Below are 15,028 nucleotides of genomic sequence, written 5' to 3'. Positions count from 1 at the left end.
TCCCCATCTTCAGAGAGGTCACTTGACAAGTGGTAAAGCAGGTCTGCAGGTGTCTCCTTCTCTTCCCTCCCCCACCGTGTCTTCCCCTCCTCTCTTGGTTTCTCTCTATCCTATCCAACAATAGAAAGAAAAAAAAAAAAAAGGGCAACAAAAATGGGGGGAAAAAATGCCTCCAAGAGCAGTGGATTCATAATGCAGGCACCCAGGCACTGATAATAAAAAAATACTGAAAAAAGTTATTACTTTTGTGACCAAGGCCTCAGTGGAACTTTATGTACAATTTGCAATTCCCGGATGATTCTTTTCTCTTCAGACACAGGGTGAAAGAGGAGAGGGAGAGAACATAGCACAGTCCCACTATTCCACTGCTTGTTTGTCTGTTTGATCCCATTTGGTGTACACGGCAAAGTGCTCATCTACTAAGTGTGCTATCTTCTGGCACCCTGCAGTTTTTATTTAAATTCAACACTTACTACGGGAAATTACAGAACTACATGTGTAACAAGCAGCAAGAAGAAGAAAGTGAAGCAAAATGATAATTATTATTTTCTGGGATTAAGAACGACTAATCTTTTTTTTTTTTTCCAAGATTTTAAAAAATATTTATTCCCGGGAGTCGGGCTGTAGCGCAGCGGGTTAAGCGCAGGTGGCGCAAAGCACAGGGACCGGCATAAGGATCCCGATTCGAACCCCGGCTCCCCACCTGCAGGGGAGTCGCTTCACAGGCGGTGAAGCAGGTCTGCAGGTGTCTGTCTTTCTCTCCCCCTCTATGTCTTCCCCTCCTCTCTCCATTTCTCTCTGTCCTATCCAACAATAACAACAACAATAATAACTACAACAATAAAACAACAAGGGCAACAAAAGGGAATAAATAAATATTTAAATATATATATATATTTATTCCCTTTTGTTGTCCTTGTTTTTTTTATTGTTGTAATTATTATTGTTACTGATGTCGTTGTTGTTGGATAAGACAGAGAGAAATGGGGAGTCGGGCGGTAGCACAGCAAGTTAAGCGCAGGTGGCGCAAAGCACAAGGTCCAGTGGCGTAAGGATACAGGTTCGAGTCCCCGGCTCCCCACCTGCAGGGGAGTCGCTTCACAAGTGGTAAAGCAGGTCTACAAGTGTCCCTCTTTCTCTCCTCCTCTCTCCATTCCTCTCTGTCCTATACAACAACATCAACAACAACAATAATTACAACAATAAAACAACAACAGCAACAAAAAGGAATAAATATTTTTTAAAAAGAGAGAGAAATGTGCACTTTCTTTGTCATGTGCACATCCCAGGTTCTAGCCCAGCGTCCACTGAAAGACACTTATGTGTTGTACTATCTTTATATGTCCATCAGCCAAAAAACAAACTGGAAGAAGCAGCTCAACGGGGAGGCCATCTGACTTCCATGACTGAGGTTCTTAGTCCTATCCCAGACGCAAGCACCAGCGTCTCATGTGAAACTCTCATATATGATAATTAAAGTAAATCTTTAAAAAACAGTTTCACCTCAGACAATAACTTGGGTCCAACTGCCTATCAGATGTCAGGCTTAGGCAAAAACTAATAGTCATGGGCCACTTGGAATATACCTAAAATAGACCTACTAGTTATTTCCAAACTGAAGACCCCAAATATTCATCTGCAATATTCCAGCCTTTAGGTTCAGGATTAGTCAACAATTTGTATAGCTTTATATATTAACTCTTTCTTCAGCCATCAGGTTTCAGATGCTACCATGATGTCAACCGGACTTCCCTGGGCAGACAACACCACCAGTGTGTCCTAGAGCCCCGCTTCCCCAGAGCTCTGCCCCACTAGGGAAAGAGACAGGCTGGGAGTATGGATCAACCTGCCAATGCCCATATTCAGCAGGGAAGGAATTCCAGAAACCAGACCTTCCACCTTATGCACTCCATAATGACCCTGGGTCCATGCTCCCAGAGGGTTAAAGAATAGGAAAGCTATCAAGGGAGGGGGTGGGATATGGAGTTCTGGTGGTGAGAATTGTACCCCTCTTATCCTATGGTCTTGTCAGAGTTTCCATTTTATAAATAGAAAAATTAAAAAAATTAAAAAAACAACTTCATGGGGGCTGGGCCAGGTTAAACACACAGAGTGCAAAGTGTAAGGACCACTGTAAGGATCCCAGTTCGAAGCCCCAGATCCCCATCCGCAGGGGAGGTCACTTCACAAGCAGTGAAGCAGGTCTGCAGGTGTCTTTCTCTCCCCCTCTCTATCTTCCATTCCCCTCTCAATTTCTCTCTGTCCTATCCAACAACAACAGCAGCAGCAACAACAACAATGGAAAAAAGATGGCCAACAAGGGTAGTGAATTTGTAGTGCAGGCACCAAGTGCCAGTGATAACCCTAGAGGCCAAAAACAAATTTTTTTTTCATGAATGTCAAATAAACACAGTACATAAGGCAATAATCTGCTTACCTTCTTTCTTTTCTCCTTTCATCCATCCTTTTATCCAGAGCTGCATAGATAGCATCAGCTTCCTCATCATCCTTCTCATAGGGCCCACTTGAGAAGAGACTTCCAGCATAGCCATTAAACTGAGAAACAACATACCTAAGGGTCAGCCCTTCACTCGACAATACTCCCACAGTCTAGAGCACCTCTCGTTATAAACTGCTGAACCATTTTTTTCAGTCAAACACACCCAAGGAACTGATCGGTACTATTAAGTGTCATGGGCAGGGGAAAGAGAAGATCTACCTCAAATCAGAGAGACTAAGGAGACACAACTAAGAGCACTGGGGGTCCTGGGCCAGATGTACAATGCAGATGGGGAAACACAAGGTTACAGGTGAACAGCTCTATGTGAATGTTAATTTCCTGATTCTACTAACTCTACTAAGGTCATGTAAGATAAAGAGAAGTATATAAAGATGACAAAGAAAAAGAGCAAAATATTTTTTATGTTTCCAGTAAGTGCAAAATCATACTGGAATTATTTTTATTTTCTATTTCTGAGAGAGAGAAAGAGAGAGAGAGAGAGAGAGGCAGAGAAAGTAAAAGAGACAGGGGCACTGAAGCTTCCTTAACATGGTAATGCCAGGCAGCTCAAACCTGGGTTGGCAAAGCACTATCCAAGTGAGCTATTTCACTGGGCTTAAATTTTTTTTTTAATTTCTTTATTGGGGGATTAATGGTTTACAGTGGACAGTAAAACACAAGTTTGTACATGCGTAACATTTCTGTTTTCCACATAATAATTAAACCCCCAGGAGACTGGCAGTTTCACAATGGGTTAAGCTCAGGTGGCACAAAGCAAAAGGGCCAGAATAAGGATCCGGGTTCAAGCCCCCAGCTCCCCACCTGCAGGGGAGTCGATTCACAAGTGGTGAAGCAGGTCTGCAGATGTCGGTCTTTCTCTCCCCCTCTCTGTCTTCCCCTCCTCTCTCCATTTCTCTCTCTCCTAGCCAACAACAACAACAATAATAACTACAATGATAAAACAAGGGCAACAAAAGGGAATCAATTATTTTTTATTTTTTATTTAAGAAAGGATTAATTAACAAAACCATAGGGTAGGAGGGGTACAACTCCACACAATTCCCACCACCCAATCTCCATATCCCACCCCCTGGGAATAAATATTTTTTAAAAATTAAAATAGTGGTCCAGGAGGTGGCGCAGTGGATAAAGCATTAAATTCTCAGCTATGAGGTCCTGAGTTCAATCCCCGGCAGCACATGTACCAGAGTGATGTCTGGTTCTTTCTCTCTCTCCACCTGTCTTTCTCATGAATAAATAAATTCTTTTAAAAAAATTAAAATAATTCATCCCCCACTAGGTCATCCTCTGCCTTTATGTTCCAAAACCTGAACCTTCCCTTTCACCTCAGAGTCTTTTACTTTGGTTCAATACACCAACTTCAGTCCAAATTCAACTTTGTGTTTTCTCTTCTGTTCCTGTTTTTCAACTTCTGCCTATGAGTGAGATCATTCCATATTTATTCTTCTCTTTCTAACTTATCTCACTTCATGTGATTCCTTCAAGCCCCATCCAAGATGAAGTGAAGAGGGGGCCGGGCAGTAGTACAGCAGGTTAAGTGCACATGGTGCGAAGCACAAGAACCAGCACAAGGATCCCTTTTCAAGCCACTGGCTCTCCACCTGCATGGGGGTCACTTCTCAGGTGGTGAAACAGGTCTGCAGGTGTCTTATCTCTCCCCTTCTCTATCTTCCCCTCCTCTCTCAATTTCTCTCTGTCCTATCCAACAACAGCAATAACAACAAACCATAACAAGGGCAACAAGATGGGGGGTGGAATGGCCTCCAGGAGCAGTTGATTTGTAGTGCAGGCATCAAGCCCCAGCAGTAACCCTGGAGGCAAAACAAATAAATAAATAAAACAAGATGTGGTGTGGGAGGTAGCGCCATGACTAAGGCACTAGAATCTCAAGCATGAGGTCCTGAGTTCAATCCCCGGCAGCACATGTACCAGAGTGATGTTTGGTTCTTTCTCTCTCTCTCTCTCTCTCTATCTCCATCTCCCTCTCTCTCTCCTATCCTCATTAATAAATAAAATCATTAAAAAAAACAAGGTGAAGAAAGTGAATTCATCATTTTTAATAACTGAGTAGTATTCCATTGTGTATACATACCACAACTTGTTCAAACACTCACTCATTTGCTGTTGGACACCGGTGTTGCCTCCAGGTTTTGGCTATTACAAATTGTGCTGCTATGAACACAGGTATATACAAATCTTTCTGGATGGGTGTGTTTGGTTCCTTGGGATATATCCCCAGGAGAGGAATTACAGGGTCATAGGCTAGGTGCACTTCTAGCCTTCTCAGAGTTTTCTAGATTGTTTTCCACAGGGGTTAGACTAATTTATATTCTCACCAGCAGTGCAGGAGGGTTCCTTTGTCCCACAACCTCTCAGCATTTGTTGCTGCTACCTTTTCTGATGCATGACATCAGTTTTTTTTAACTCACAGGAGTTAAGTGGTATCTTTATTTGCATTTCTCTGACAATCAATGACTTGGAACATTTTCTCATGTTTGTTAAACTTTCGGATTTCTTTCTTCCTTTTAAAAAATATTTTATTCACTTATTTATGAGAGGGATAGAAAACAAAGAACCAAACATCACTCTGGCACATGTGCTGTCAGGGACTGTACTTGGGACCTCATGCTTGAGGTGTCACCTTCTGGACCACAACTTTTGGATTTCTTCTGTTACGAATATTCTGTTCATATCCTCTTCCCATTTTTTAATGGAGTCATTTGTTTTCTTGTTACTGAGTTTGGTGAGCTCTTCATGTGTTTTGGTTATTAGGCTCTTGTCTGATGAATGGCATGTAAAGACCTACCATTCTGTAAAGGTCTCTTTGTTTGGGTGATAGTATCTCTTGCTGTGCAGAAGCTTTTTAATATGATGTAGTCCCATTGGCTAATTTTTTATTTAGTCTTCCTTGTAATTGGATTCCTATCACTAAAGATGACTTTAGAATTTAGACAGAAAAAGAGTTCTGCCAATATTTTCCTCTAAGTATTTCATGGTTTATTTTTCACATATTTTTTTAAATTTATTTTCCCTTTTATTGCCTTTATTGTTTTTCATTGTTGTTGTAGTTACTACTGTTGTTGTTGATGTAGTTCATTGTTGGATAGGACAGAGAGAAATTGAGAGAAGAGGGGAAGACAGGAAAGACAAGACACCGGCAGACCTGCTTCACCGTTTGTGAAGTGACCCCGACTACAGGTGGGGAGCTGAGGGCTTGATCCCCTTTACCCCGTCCTACAAGCTTCACACCACGTGCGTTTAACCCCCTGCATTACCTCCCGACTCCCTATTTCATGGTTTCTGATTTAACATTCAAGTCCTTTAGAGGATCCATTTGAAATATTTTTTGAAATCTTTTTATTTATTTATTTTACCAGAGCACTACTCAGCTCTGGCTTATGGTGGTACAAGGATTTGAACCTGGAACCTCGGAGCCTAAGGCATGAAAGTCTTTCTGAAACACTACTCATGTACCAACTACTATATTTTTTAAAAATATTTATTTATTTAGTGACTTTTGTTGCCCTTTATTGTTGTAGTTACTACTGATGTCGTTGTTGTTGGATAGGACAGAGAGAAATGGAGAGATGTGGGGAAGACAGAGGGGGGAAGAAAGATAGACACTTGCAGACCTACTTCACCACCTGTGAAGCAACTCCCCTGCAGGTGGGAGGCAGGGGGCTGGAACCAGGACCCCTACGCAGGTCATTGCTTTGCAACACGTGCGCTTAACCTGCTGCGCTACAGCCCGGCTCCCCAACTACTGTATTTTACTGTCCACTGTAAACCATTAATCTCCCCCAGTAAAAGGAAAAAAAAAAAAAAAAAAAACCTACATCCTGGGAGTCAGGCGGTAGCTCAGCGGTTTATGTGCACGTCACACAAAGCGCAGGGACCGGCATAAGAATCCCTATTTGAGCCCCTGGCTCCCCACCTACAGGGGAGTCGCTTCACAGGTGGTGAAGCAGGTCTGTAGGTGTTTATCTTTCTCTCCCCCTCTCTGTCTTCCCCTCCTCTCTCCATTTCTCTCTGTCCTATTCAACAACAACAACAATAATAGTAACAACACCACCGATAAACAACAAGGGCAACAAAAGGGAAAAAATGGCCTCTAGGAGCAGTGGCTTCGTAGTGCAAGCACCGGGCCCCAGCAATAACCCTGGAGGCCAAAAAAAAAAAAAAAAAACTACATCCCGACATCCCAGATTTGGAAAAAGTCTGCTATTCTTTCACAGCACCTGAGGTACTTTAGAGTCTAACAGGCTTTCCTAATGCCCTTAGAAATTAGTTTCAAGAGTCGGGCGATAGCGCAGCGGGTTAAGCGCATGTGGCGCAAAGAGGAAGGACATGTGTAAGGACCCCGTTTCGAGCCCCAGCTCCCCACATGCACGGGGTTCCCTTCACAGGCGGTGAAGCAGGTCTGCAGGTGTCTTTACACCCTGTCTTCCCCACCTCTCGCCATTTCTCTCTGTCCTATCCAACAACAACGACATCAATAACTACAATAAAACAACAAGGGCAACAAGAGGGAATAAATATTTTTTTTAAATCTTACAATTAAAAAAAAGAAATACAGTTTTGTGGTCTGGGATTTGGCTCAGTGTATAAAGCATTGAATTCTCAGGCATAAAGTCCAGAGATCCCTGGCAGCACATGTACCAGAATGATGTCTGTTTTTTTCTCTCTCTCCTCCTATATTTCTCATAAATAAATAAATTCTTTAAAAAAAAAAAAAGAAAGAAATACAGTTTCATTCCCTGGCTCCTTTGAATGGCCCCCTGAGTCCCTGTGCATTGTAGCATGTCCACTCAACCACCCGGCCCCAGACCATAACTTCTGTAACTACTCTGTTGACTTGTACCTTAATGTTTAATATTTACATAGTACATGGTTTACTTCACCCATCTACCTATAAATTATTGATTTATATATACATAAATAAGATTGCCCAGTTTGCAACAAAAGATTTAAAAAAGTCTTTCTGCATAACATTATGCTATCTCCCTAGCCCGAAATAAAAAATAAATAAATAAATCTATGTCTTTTTTTCTTCATTGTCACCAGGGCTTCACAGGTAGGATTCCACTACTCCTGTTCAAATTATTATTGTTAGTTAGTTTATGTGGTAAGAAGGGAGAAGGAGAGAGGGTGACAAAGACAGAGAAGAGGAGAAATCCCATAGCATCGCTTCCTCATTCTCCCCTTTAAAATGATCTTCCCATGTGATGGATGGGGCTCAAACACAGGTCCTTGCATGGCAGAGTGTATATTCTATTAGGTGAGCCATCACTTGACCCCAAAATGCTTAAGAATTGTTCACTGCAGCCAGGGAGAAGGCTCGGCATAAAGGGCACATGATGTGCATGTTTGAGGTCCCAGCACCACACAGGCCAGAGCAGTGCTCCAGTTATCTGTCTCTCTCCTGTAAAGCAAGTAAATCTCCTTCTTCTTGTTTTATTTTATTTACTTATTTATTTCTTTACCAAAGCACTGCTCAGCTCTGGCGTATGGTGGTACGGGGGGTAGGGGATTGAACCTGGAACTCTGAAGCCACAGGCAGGAGAATCTCTTTGCATAATCATAATGCTATCTACCTCTGCGCAAATAATTTTTTTCTTTTTTTCTTCTCATTTTTTATTTATAAAAAGGAAACATTAGGAGTTGGGCAGTAGTGCAGCAGGTTAAGCACAGGTGGCACAAAGCACAAGGACCGGTGTAAGGAGCCCAGTTCGAGCCCCGGCTCTCCACCTACAGAGGAGTCACTTCACAAGCAGTGAAGCAGGTCTGCAGGTGTCTATCTTTCTCTCCCCCCGTCATCCCCTCCTCCATTTCTCTCTGTCGTATCTAACAACGATGACATCAACAACAAAAGTAACTACAACAATAAAATAAAATAAAGGAACACTGACTAAACCACAGGATAAGAGGGGTACAAATTCACACAGTTCCCACCACCAGAACTCTGTATCCCATCCCCTCCCGATAGCTTTCCTATTCTTTAACCCTGTAGGAGTATGGACCCAAGGTCATTGCAAATAAACCTTTTTTAAAAATTCTAAACCAGGACAGCAGTACACATGGCTTGCATGCAAAAGGTTTCAGGTTCTATCTCCATCACCACCAAAGCCAGAGCAGAGTGGTGCTCTAGCTCTAAAAATATCTCTTCTTGCCCAGCACTATCTTAATTTATACAAGTAGTCCTGAAATTAATTTGGAGGAAAGTGTCTGGTTCTCCTTTATCATTCTATTTGCCAAGAAGGCATTCTTATTCTTTCTGGTAGCAAAATCCAATATTGACCTAGACAATCACACAAACTAATAAATAAACAAAAGCCAAAGAAAACGAAAATCATATACCACAAACACACATCTTTTCTTCTGAGGGGGAAAAACAAAAAGAGCAACTGTTAAAATAACTGAGAGTCGGGTAGTAGCACAGCAAGTTAAGTGCACATGGTACAAAGTGCAGGACCAGAGTAAGAATCCCAGTTCGAGCCCCCAGTTCAAGCCTCTGGCTCCCACCTACAGGGGAGTCCCTTCAAAGAGGTTCTGAAGCAGGTCTGCAGGTGTCTATCTTTCTCTCCCCCTTTCCCCTCCTCTCTCCATTTCTCTGTCCTATCTAACAATGACATCGTAACAACAATAATAATAACTACAACAATTAAAAAAACCAACAAGGACAACAAAAGGGAAAATAAATATATCTATATAAATAAAAAGAAGATGGGAGTTGGGGCTAGCATAGCAGGTTAAGCGGACGTGACACAAAGCTCAAGGACCAGCGTAAGGATCCTGGTTAGAACCCCGGGCTCCCCACCTGCAGGGGAGTCACTTCACAAGCAGTGAAGCAGGTCTGCAGGTGTCTATCTTTCTCTCCCCCTCTCCTCTCTCCATTTCTCTGTCCTATCCAACAACAACGACGACATCAGTAACTACAACAATAAAACAAGGGTAACAAAAGGGAATAAATATATATTAAAAAATAAAAAAGTAAATCTCAATTGACCAATACCAGTTAACTAGGAGGAAAAGCATGAAAGCAACTATTACCCAAGCCTTATATTTTCTTTTTTTTCCAGAGTACTACTTAGCTTTCGCTTTTTGATGGTACAGGGGATTGAACCTAGGATCTCAGAGCCTCAAGTATTAAAGTCTGTTAAAAAAAAAAAAAAATTGGGGGTCAGGCGGTGGTGTAGCGGGTTGAGCGCACGTGGAGTGGAGCGCAAGGACCGGCTTAAGGATGCCGGTTCGAGCCCCCAGTTCCCCACCTGCAGAGGAGTCGCTTCACCAGCGGTAAAGCGGGTCTGCAGGTGTCTATCTTTCTCTCCCCCGTCTTCCCCTCCTCTCTCCATTCCTCTCTGTCCTGTCCAACAACGAACAACATCAACAACAACGACCACAAGAAGGCTACAACAACAAGGGCAACAAAAAGGGGTGAAAAAATGGCCTCCAGGAGCAGTGGATTCATGGTGCAAGGACTGACCCCCAGCAATAACCCTGGAGGGAAAAAAAAAAATTAAGGGAATCGAGCAGTAGCACAGCAGGTTAAGCTCATGTGGCGCAAAACAGAAGGAACGGCTTAAGGATCCCGGTTCAAGCCCCCGGCTGCCCACCTGCAGGGGAGTCCCTTCACAGGCGGTGAAGCGGGTCTGTAGGTGTCTATCTTTCTCTCCCCATCTTCCCCTACTCCCTCCATTTCTCTCTGTCCTAGCCAACGACATCAATAACAATAAAACAAGGGCAACAGGGAGTCGGGCAGTGGCGCAGTGGGTTAAGCGCACGTGGCACAAAGCGCAGGGACCGGCGTAGGGATCCCGGTTCAAGCCCCCAGCTGCCCACCTGCAGGGGAGTCGCTTCACCGGCGGTGAAGCAGGTCTGCAGGTGTCTATCTTTCTCTCCCCTCTCTCTCTGTCTTCCCCTCCTCTCTCCATTTCTCTCTGTCCTACCCAACAGCAAAGCAACGTCAACAATGGCAATAATAACCGCAACGAGGCTGCAACAACTAGGGCAACAAAAAGGGGGGAAAATGGCCTCCAGGAGCGGTGGATTCATGGTGCAGGCACCGAGCCCAGCAATAACCCTGGAGGTAAAAAAAAAAAAACAATGGCAACAAAAGGGAATATTTTTTTAATTAAATATATATATATATATGTGTATATATATATATATATATATACACTATTGAATAAAGACAGTGAGAAATTGAGAGGTGAGAGGGAGAGAGACCGAGAGACACCTCCAGACCTGCTTCACCACTCATGAAGCTTTCTCCCTGCAAGTGGGGACCAGGGGTTTGAACTTGGGTCCTTTCACATTTCACAGTGTGAAATGCACATTTCACACTGTAATGTAAACACAATGGTTAACAAAAACATATTCTCATGCCTGGCTTCAGGTCTCAGGTTAAAACCCCAGCACCACCATAAGCCAGAGCTAAGCAGTACTCTGGTTAAAAAAAAAGTAGTGAGAGTGCTGAGCTGGTGTGGTGGCTCTGCACATGGACTCTGAGGCAGACAGAGCGTCAGGGTCAAACCCCATTCTCACCAGAAGACAGTGGTTCAGCCCTCTGAGGGAAAAAGAAAAAGCAGTAATATGAAAAAATTAAAAAAGATTTTTTTAAAAGAGGACAAAGCACCAACACAGTAGTCCTAACATTTACAGATATAAAATTTATTTCTTTTTTTTTTTCACATGAGGTAAAGTACATATGACATTAAGGCTTAATTAAACTGAAAGCCTCAGACATGCATGCTCCTTGCTTTACCAGCTGAGCTATTTCCCTGGCTGCAACATATCTCCACTGAAAAGATAACAGAAATGCACATTTCTTTATATTTCTCTGCTTTCCTCTTGTTGTCTGCTAATAACACCCCACGAATAGTTCAACTGTCACATGGGCCAGTCATCACAGATGCCTACAGCACCCTGGCTGGCCAGCCCTTTCGGAAGCCCACCACAGATCACCTCATCATAGTTGGTATCATTCAGATCCTCATCGTCGTCATCTGCAGCCTGGCTTTTCTTCATCTGGTCCCCAACAGTCCTCTTGCCTGGCGGGGCATGGCGGTCATCCACAGGATCATTTGCATCCCGAGCAGGTCCGATATCTGAACGGGTGGTGAAGCCAGTGGCACTGTGGGAGATCCCAAGATGCTCATTTACCCGCCGGATGATCTATCTGGTCCTAGTGTTTTCTCTCATGTGATAAAGATTTTATTTTGCTGCCTTGGCAGCTTCAGCTGATGGCCACAGGCCACCCCAAGCACCAGGGCACCATACTAGGCTCTCATTCTTCCCTATTCTCTATTCCACCCACCACCAGTTTCTATCAAGTCCCCCTCTAAAATGCTCCTCCTCAGGACTCCCATCACAACTGGAAAGCAAGTCAACAACCTTGCCTCTGCCTCCTTCCACTAACACATCAACCACCACACGCTCTAGTCATGTCTTCCCAATGCCAAGCAATTCTGGCCTGCAGCTCCACCCCAGTAAATGCAAAATTACATTGGAATTATTATTTTTAGAATTTTTTTTTTTTTTTAACCAGAGCACTGTTCAGCTCTGGCTTATGGTGGTGCAGGGGATTGAACCTGGAACTTTGGAGCCTCAGGCATGAGAGTCTGTTTGCATAACCATTAAGCTATCTACCCTCCACTCTAGAATTTATTTTTTTATATTTGTTCTCAAGTGTTCCTCATCAGTCCATCACCTTTCTCTACACCCCACCACTTTTTTCTCAATAAGCCATAAACTTAACCCTGCCATATTTCTACATCCCTAACTCCAGCTTTTCTTCTAAAATAAGCCCAAATAGGAACCAGGTGGTGGCACACCTAGTTAAGAGCACACATCACAGTACATAAGGACCTGGGTTCGAGCCCCTGGTCCCCACCTACAGGGGGAAGCTTCGTGAGTAGTGAAGCAGGTCTGCAGGTGTCTCTCTCTGTCTCTTTCACTCTCTATATTGCTCTCCCCCTTTTACTTTTTTTTTTTTCTTTTGCCTCCACAGTTATTTCTAGGGCTTGGTGCCTGCATTATGAATCCACTGCTCCTGGAGGCTATCCCTTCCTATTTTGTTGCCCTTGCTGTTATTATCACTGATGTTGCTGTTGCTGGATAGGACAGAGAGAAATCGAGAGATGAGGGAAAGACAGAGACAGGAAGAGACAGAGAGAGACACCTGCAGACCTGCTTCACTACTTGTGAAGTGACCTCCCTGCAGGCGAGGAGCTGAGGGCTTGAACCTGGATCCTTACGCCTTGTGTTTTGTGCCACCTGCGATTAACCCGCTTCGCCAATGCCCAACCCCCTACCTCAATTTCTATCTCTATCCAATCATAAATAAAAATTTTTAAACAAAATAGAATCAGTTCAAGTACAACCACTTCATCCATTGACTACTAGAGTCCCAGAATCCTAAGCCTGTTCCTCTTCCTTTTTTTAAAACTTTATTTATTTTTATTATCTTTATTTATCTATCGGATAGAGACAGCTAGACATCAAGAGGGAAGGTGGAGATAGAGAGGGAGAGAAACAGAGACACTTACAGCCCTGCCTCACCACTCGTGAAGTTTTCCCCCTGCAGGTGGGGACCAGCGGCTTGAACTCGGGTCTTTGTGCATTGTCATGTGTGCACGTAAACAGGTGCGCCACTGCCCGGCCCCGTTCCCTTTTCTATCCTTATTTATGCAGATACCACGTATCTCCTACTAAATTTATGGCCACTGAAGATGGTATCAGTATGAAACTTGTGTATAATCCACAGACACTAACATAAGGCACCCAACAAGAGAAACCCAACAAATAGAATGATGATGGCTGGTCATTCATTCACTCAGTCATGTATGGTGGCAGTGTGTGTGACCATCACCAGAGACCCAGTCACAAGTTTCACAGGCGCTCAGGGGAGTCAAAGAGTTTCCACAGTCTACCCCAAGCAACATTCCACGGAAATCTGCACACCAAAGAATGACAGGTACATGGTATAATGGTTCTGCAGACTCTCAGGTCTGAGGCTCCAAAGTCCCCAGATCAGTCCCTACCCACCACCCCCACACACACACAACATTACCACCACCACAAACCAGAACTGAACAGTGTTCTGGCATAAAAAGGAAAAAGGAAAAAGAAAATAGGGAGTCGGGCGGTAGCTCAGCGGGTTAAGCACACTTGGCGCGAAGCGCAAGGACGGGCGGAATGATTTCGGTTCGAGCCCCTGGCTCCCCACCTGTAGGGGAGTCGCTTCACAAGCGGTGAAGCAGGTCTGCAAGTGTCTCTCTCGCCCTCTCTGTCTTCCCCTCCTCTCACCATTTCTCTCTGTCCTATCCAACAACGACGACATCAATAACAACAATAACTACAACAACAAAAGAAAAAAAAAAAGGGCAACAAAAGGGAAATAATATAAAAAAAAATTTTTTTAAGTAATTCTGGCCCCAATTATTCAGGAAGGACCAGTCTAAGGGTCACCACAGAGTTCCATCAAGCTGTCAGGCGTTGCCCTACTGTTACAGGTAGGTATTAAGCATCTTAGAGACAAAAAGAAAAAAAAAAAAAAAAAACCTCGGGATCGGAAGTCTAGGGAGACAGCATAACGATTCTGCAAAAGACTGTCTGAGGCTCCCAAGTGCCAAGTTCGATCCTCATCAGCCAGAGCTAAACAGTGTTCTAGTCTATCAACCTAGCTCTCTCATTAAATTTATTTATTTTTTTTTTTTAAGGAAAGGAAAACACGAAGTCGGAGCCAATACCTAACTGAGCATCTCCGGGGCAGCAGGCAGAACTAAGGTTTGTCTGCCCCAAAGCACCGCGCTTCCCACAAGGATCAAGTGAAACCGCCCGAGTAGCTCATGGCGCGCACAGGCTCAGCCCCAGCGCGGGTCTAGCCTCCCCGTGGCGGAAAGCTCTCCCCGGAGCCCCTGGGAGGGGGGGATATGAGTGGTCAGGACGGCGCCAGCAGGCCTCCCGCCGCCACCCACCTCCCTGAAGCCGCTCCACCCCCAAACGCGCCCGCTGCAGGCCTCACCCCCGGCCCAGCCCCGGCACGTATCCGAGCGGAGCGGGCATGCCTAGGAATGGCTTCTTCTTCTTGTTCATGGCTCCGGTGACAACGAGAAACGGAAAGAAAAAAATCGGAAACCGCCGCCGGGAAAAGAAACACCGACAGACCGATCACGGCTTAGTCGCAGGTAGACGGCACCCAATGCGCGTCATCAGCGCCCCGGAAGCAAAGTTAGCGGTTCGCGCAAGGCCCCGCCCACTACGGGTTCCCTAGACGGAAGTTGTTTGAACACGACTTCCGCCAACTTCCCACTTTCTGCTACGGAAGGTGAGGTGGAGAAGTGGCTGGAGCATGCGCGTGAGCACCAGTTTGCGGCGAGATGGGCGGGGCGGCCAGGAGAGGCGGGTGGCGTCATGCGTACACGCTTTGATGAACCAGTCTTGCAGTTTCATCATTGAACCTGGGGCATCCTGCTTACCTAATTTATTTGTTATGTTTCTTCCCCT

At 44.4% G+C, this 15,028-nt stretch overlaps 1 protein-coding gene across 1 annotated transcript in view; it reads right to left on the bottom strand.

Moving 5' to 3' along the window:
- PRPF6 (pre-mRNA processing factor 6) overlaps window positions 1-14,767 on the bottom strand; it is a 71,327-nt gene extending 56,560 nt beyond the window's left edge. The window contains exons 1-3 of the mRNA XM_007524436.3: window positions 14,547-14,767; window positions 11,486-11,654; window positions 2,438-2,556 (exon numbers count right to left, since the gene is read on the bottom strand). Of these exons, the coding sequence (XP_007524498.1) occupies window positions 2,438-2,556; window positions 11,486-11,654; window positions 14,547-14,617 (359 nt within the window). The 5' untranslated portion in view covers window positions 14,618-14,767. The remainder of the gene's footprint in view (window positions 1-2,437; window positions 2,557-11,485; window positions 11,655-14,546) is intronic.
- Window positions 14,768-15,028: the final 261 nt, after the last annotated feature.

The sequence above is a fragment of the Erinaceus europaeus genome, chromosome 14, assembly GCF_950295315.1.
Source record: "Erinaceus europaeus chromosome 14, mEriEur2.1, whole genome shotgun sequence".
NCBI lineage: Eukaryota > Metazoa > Chordata > Mammalia > Eulipotyphla > Erinaceidae > Erinaceus > Erinaceus europaeus.
The sequence above is the reverse complement of the archived record's forward strand: the minus strand, read 5'-3'. Positions and strand labels throughout refer to the sequence as shown.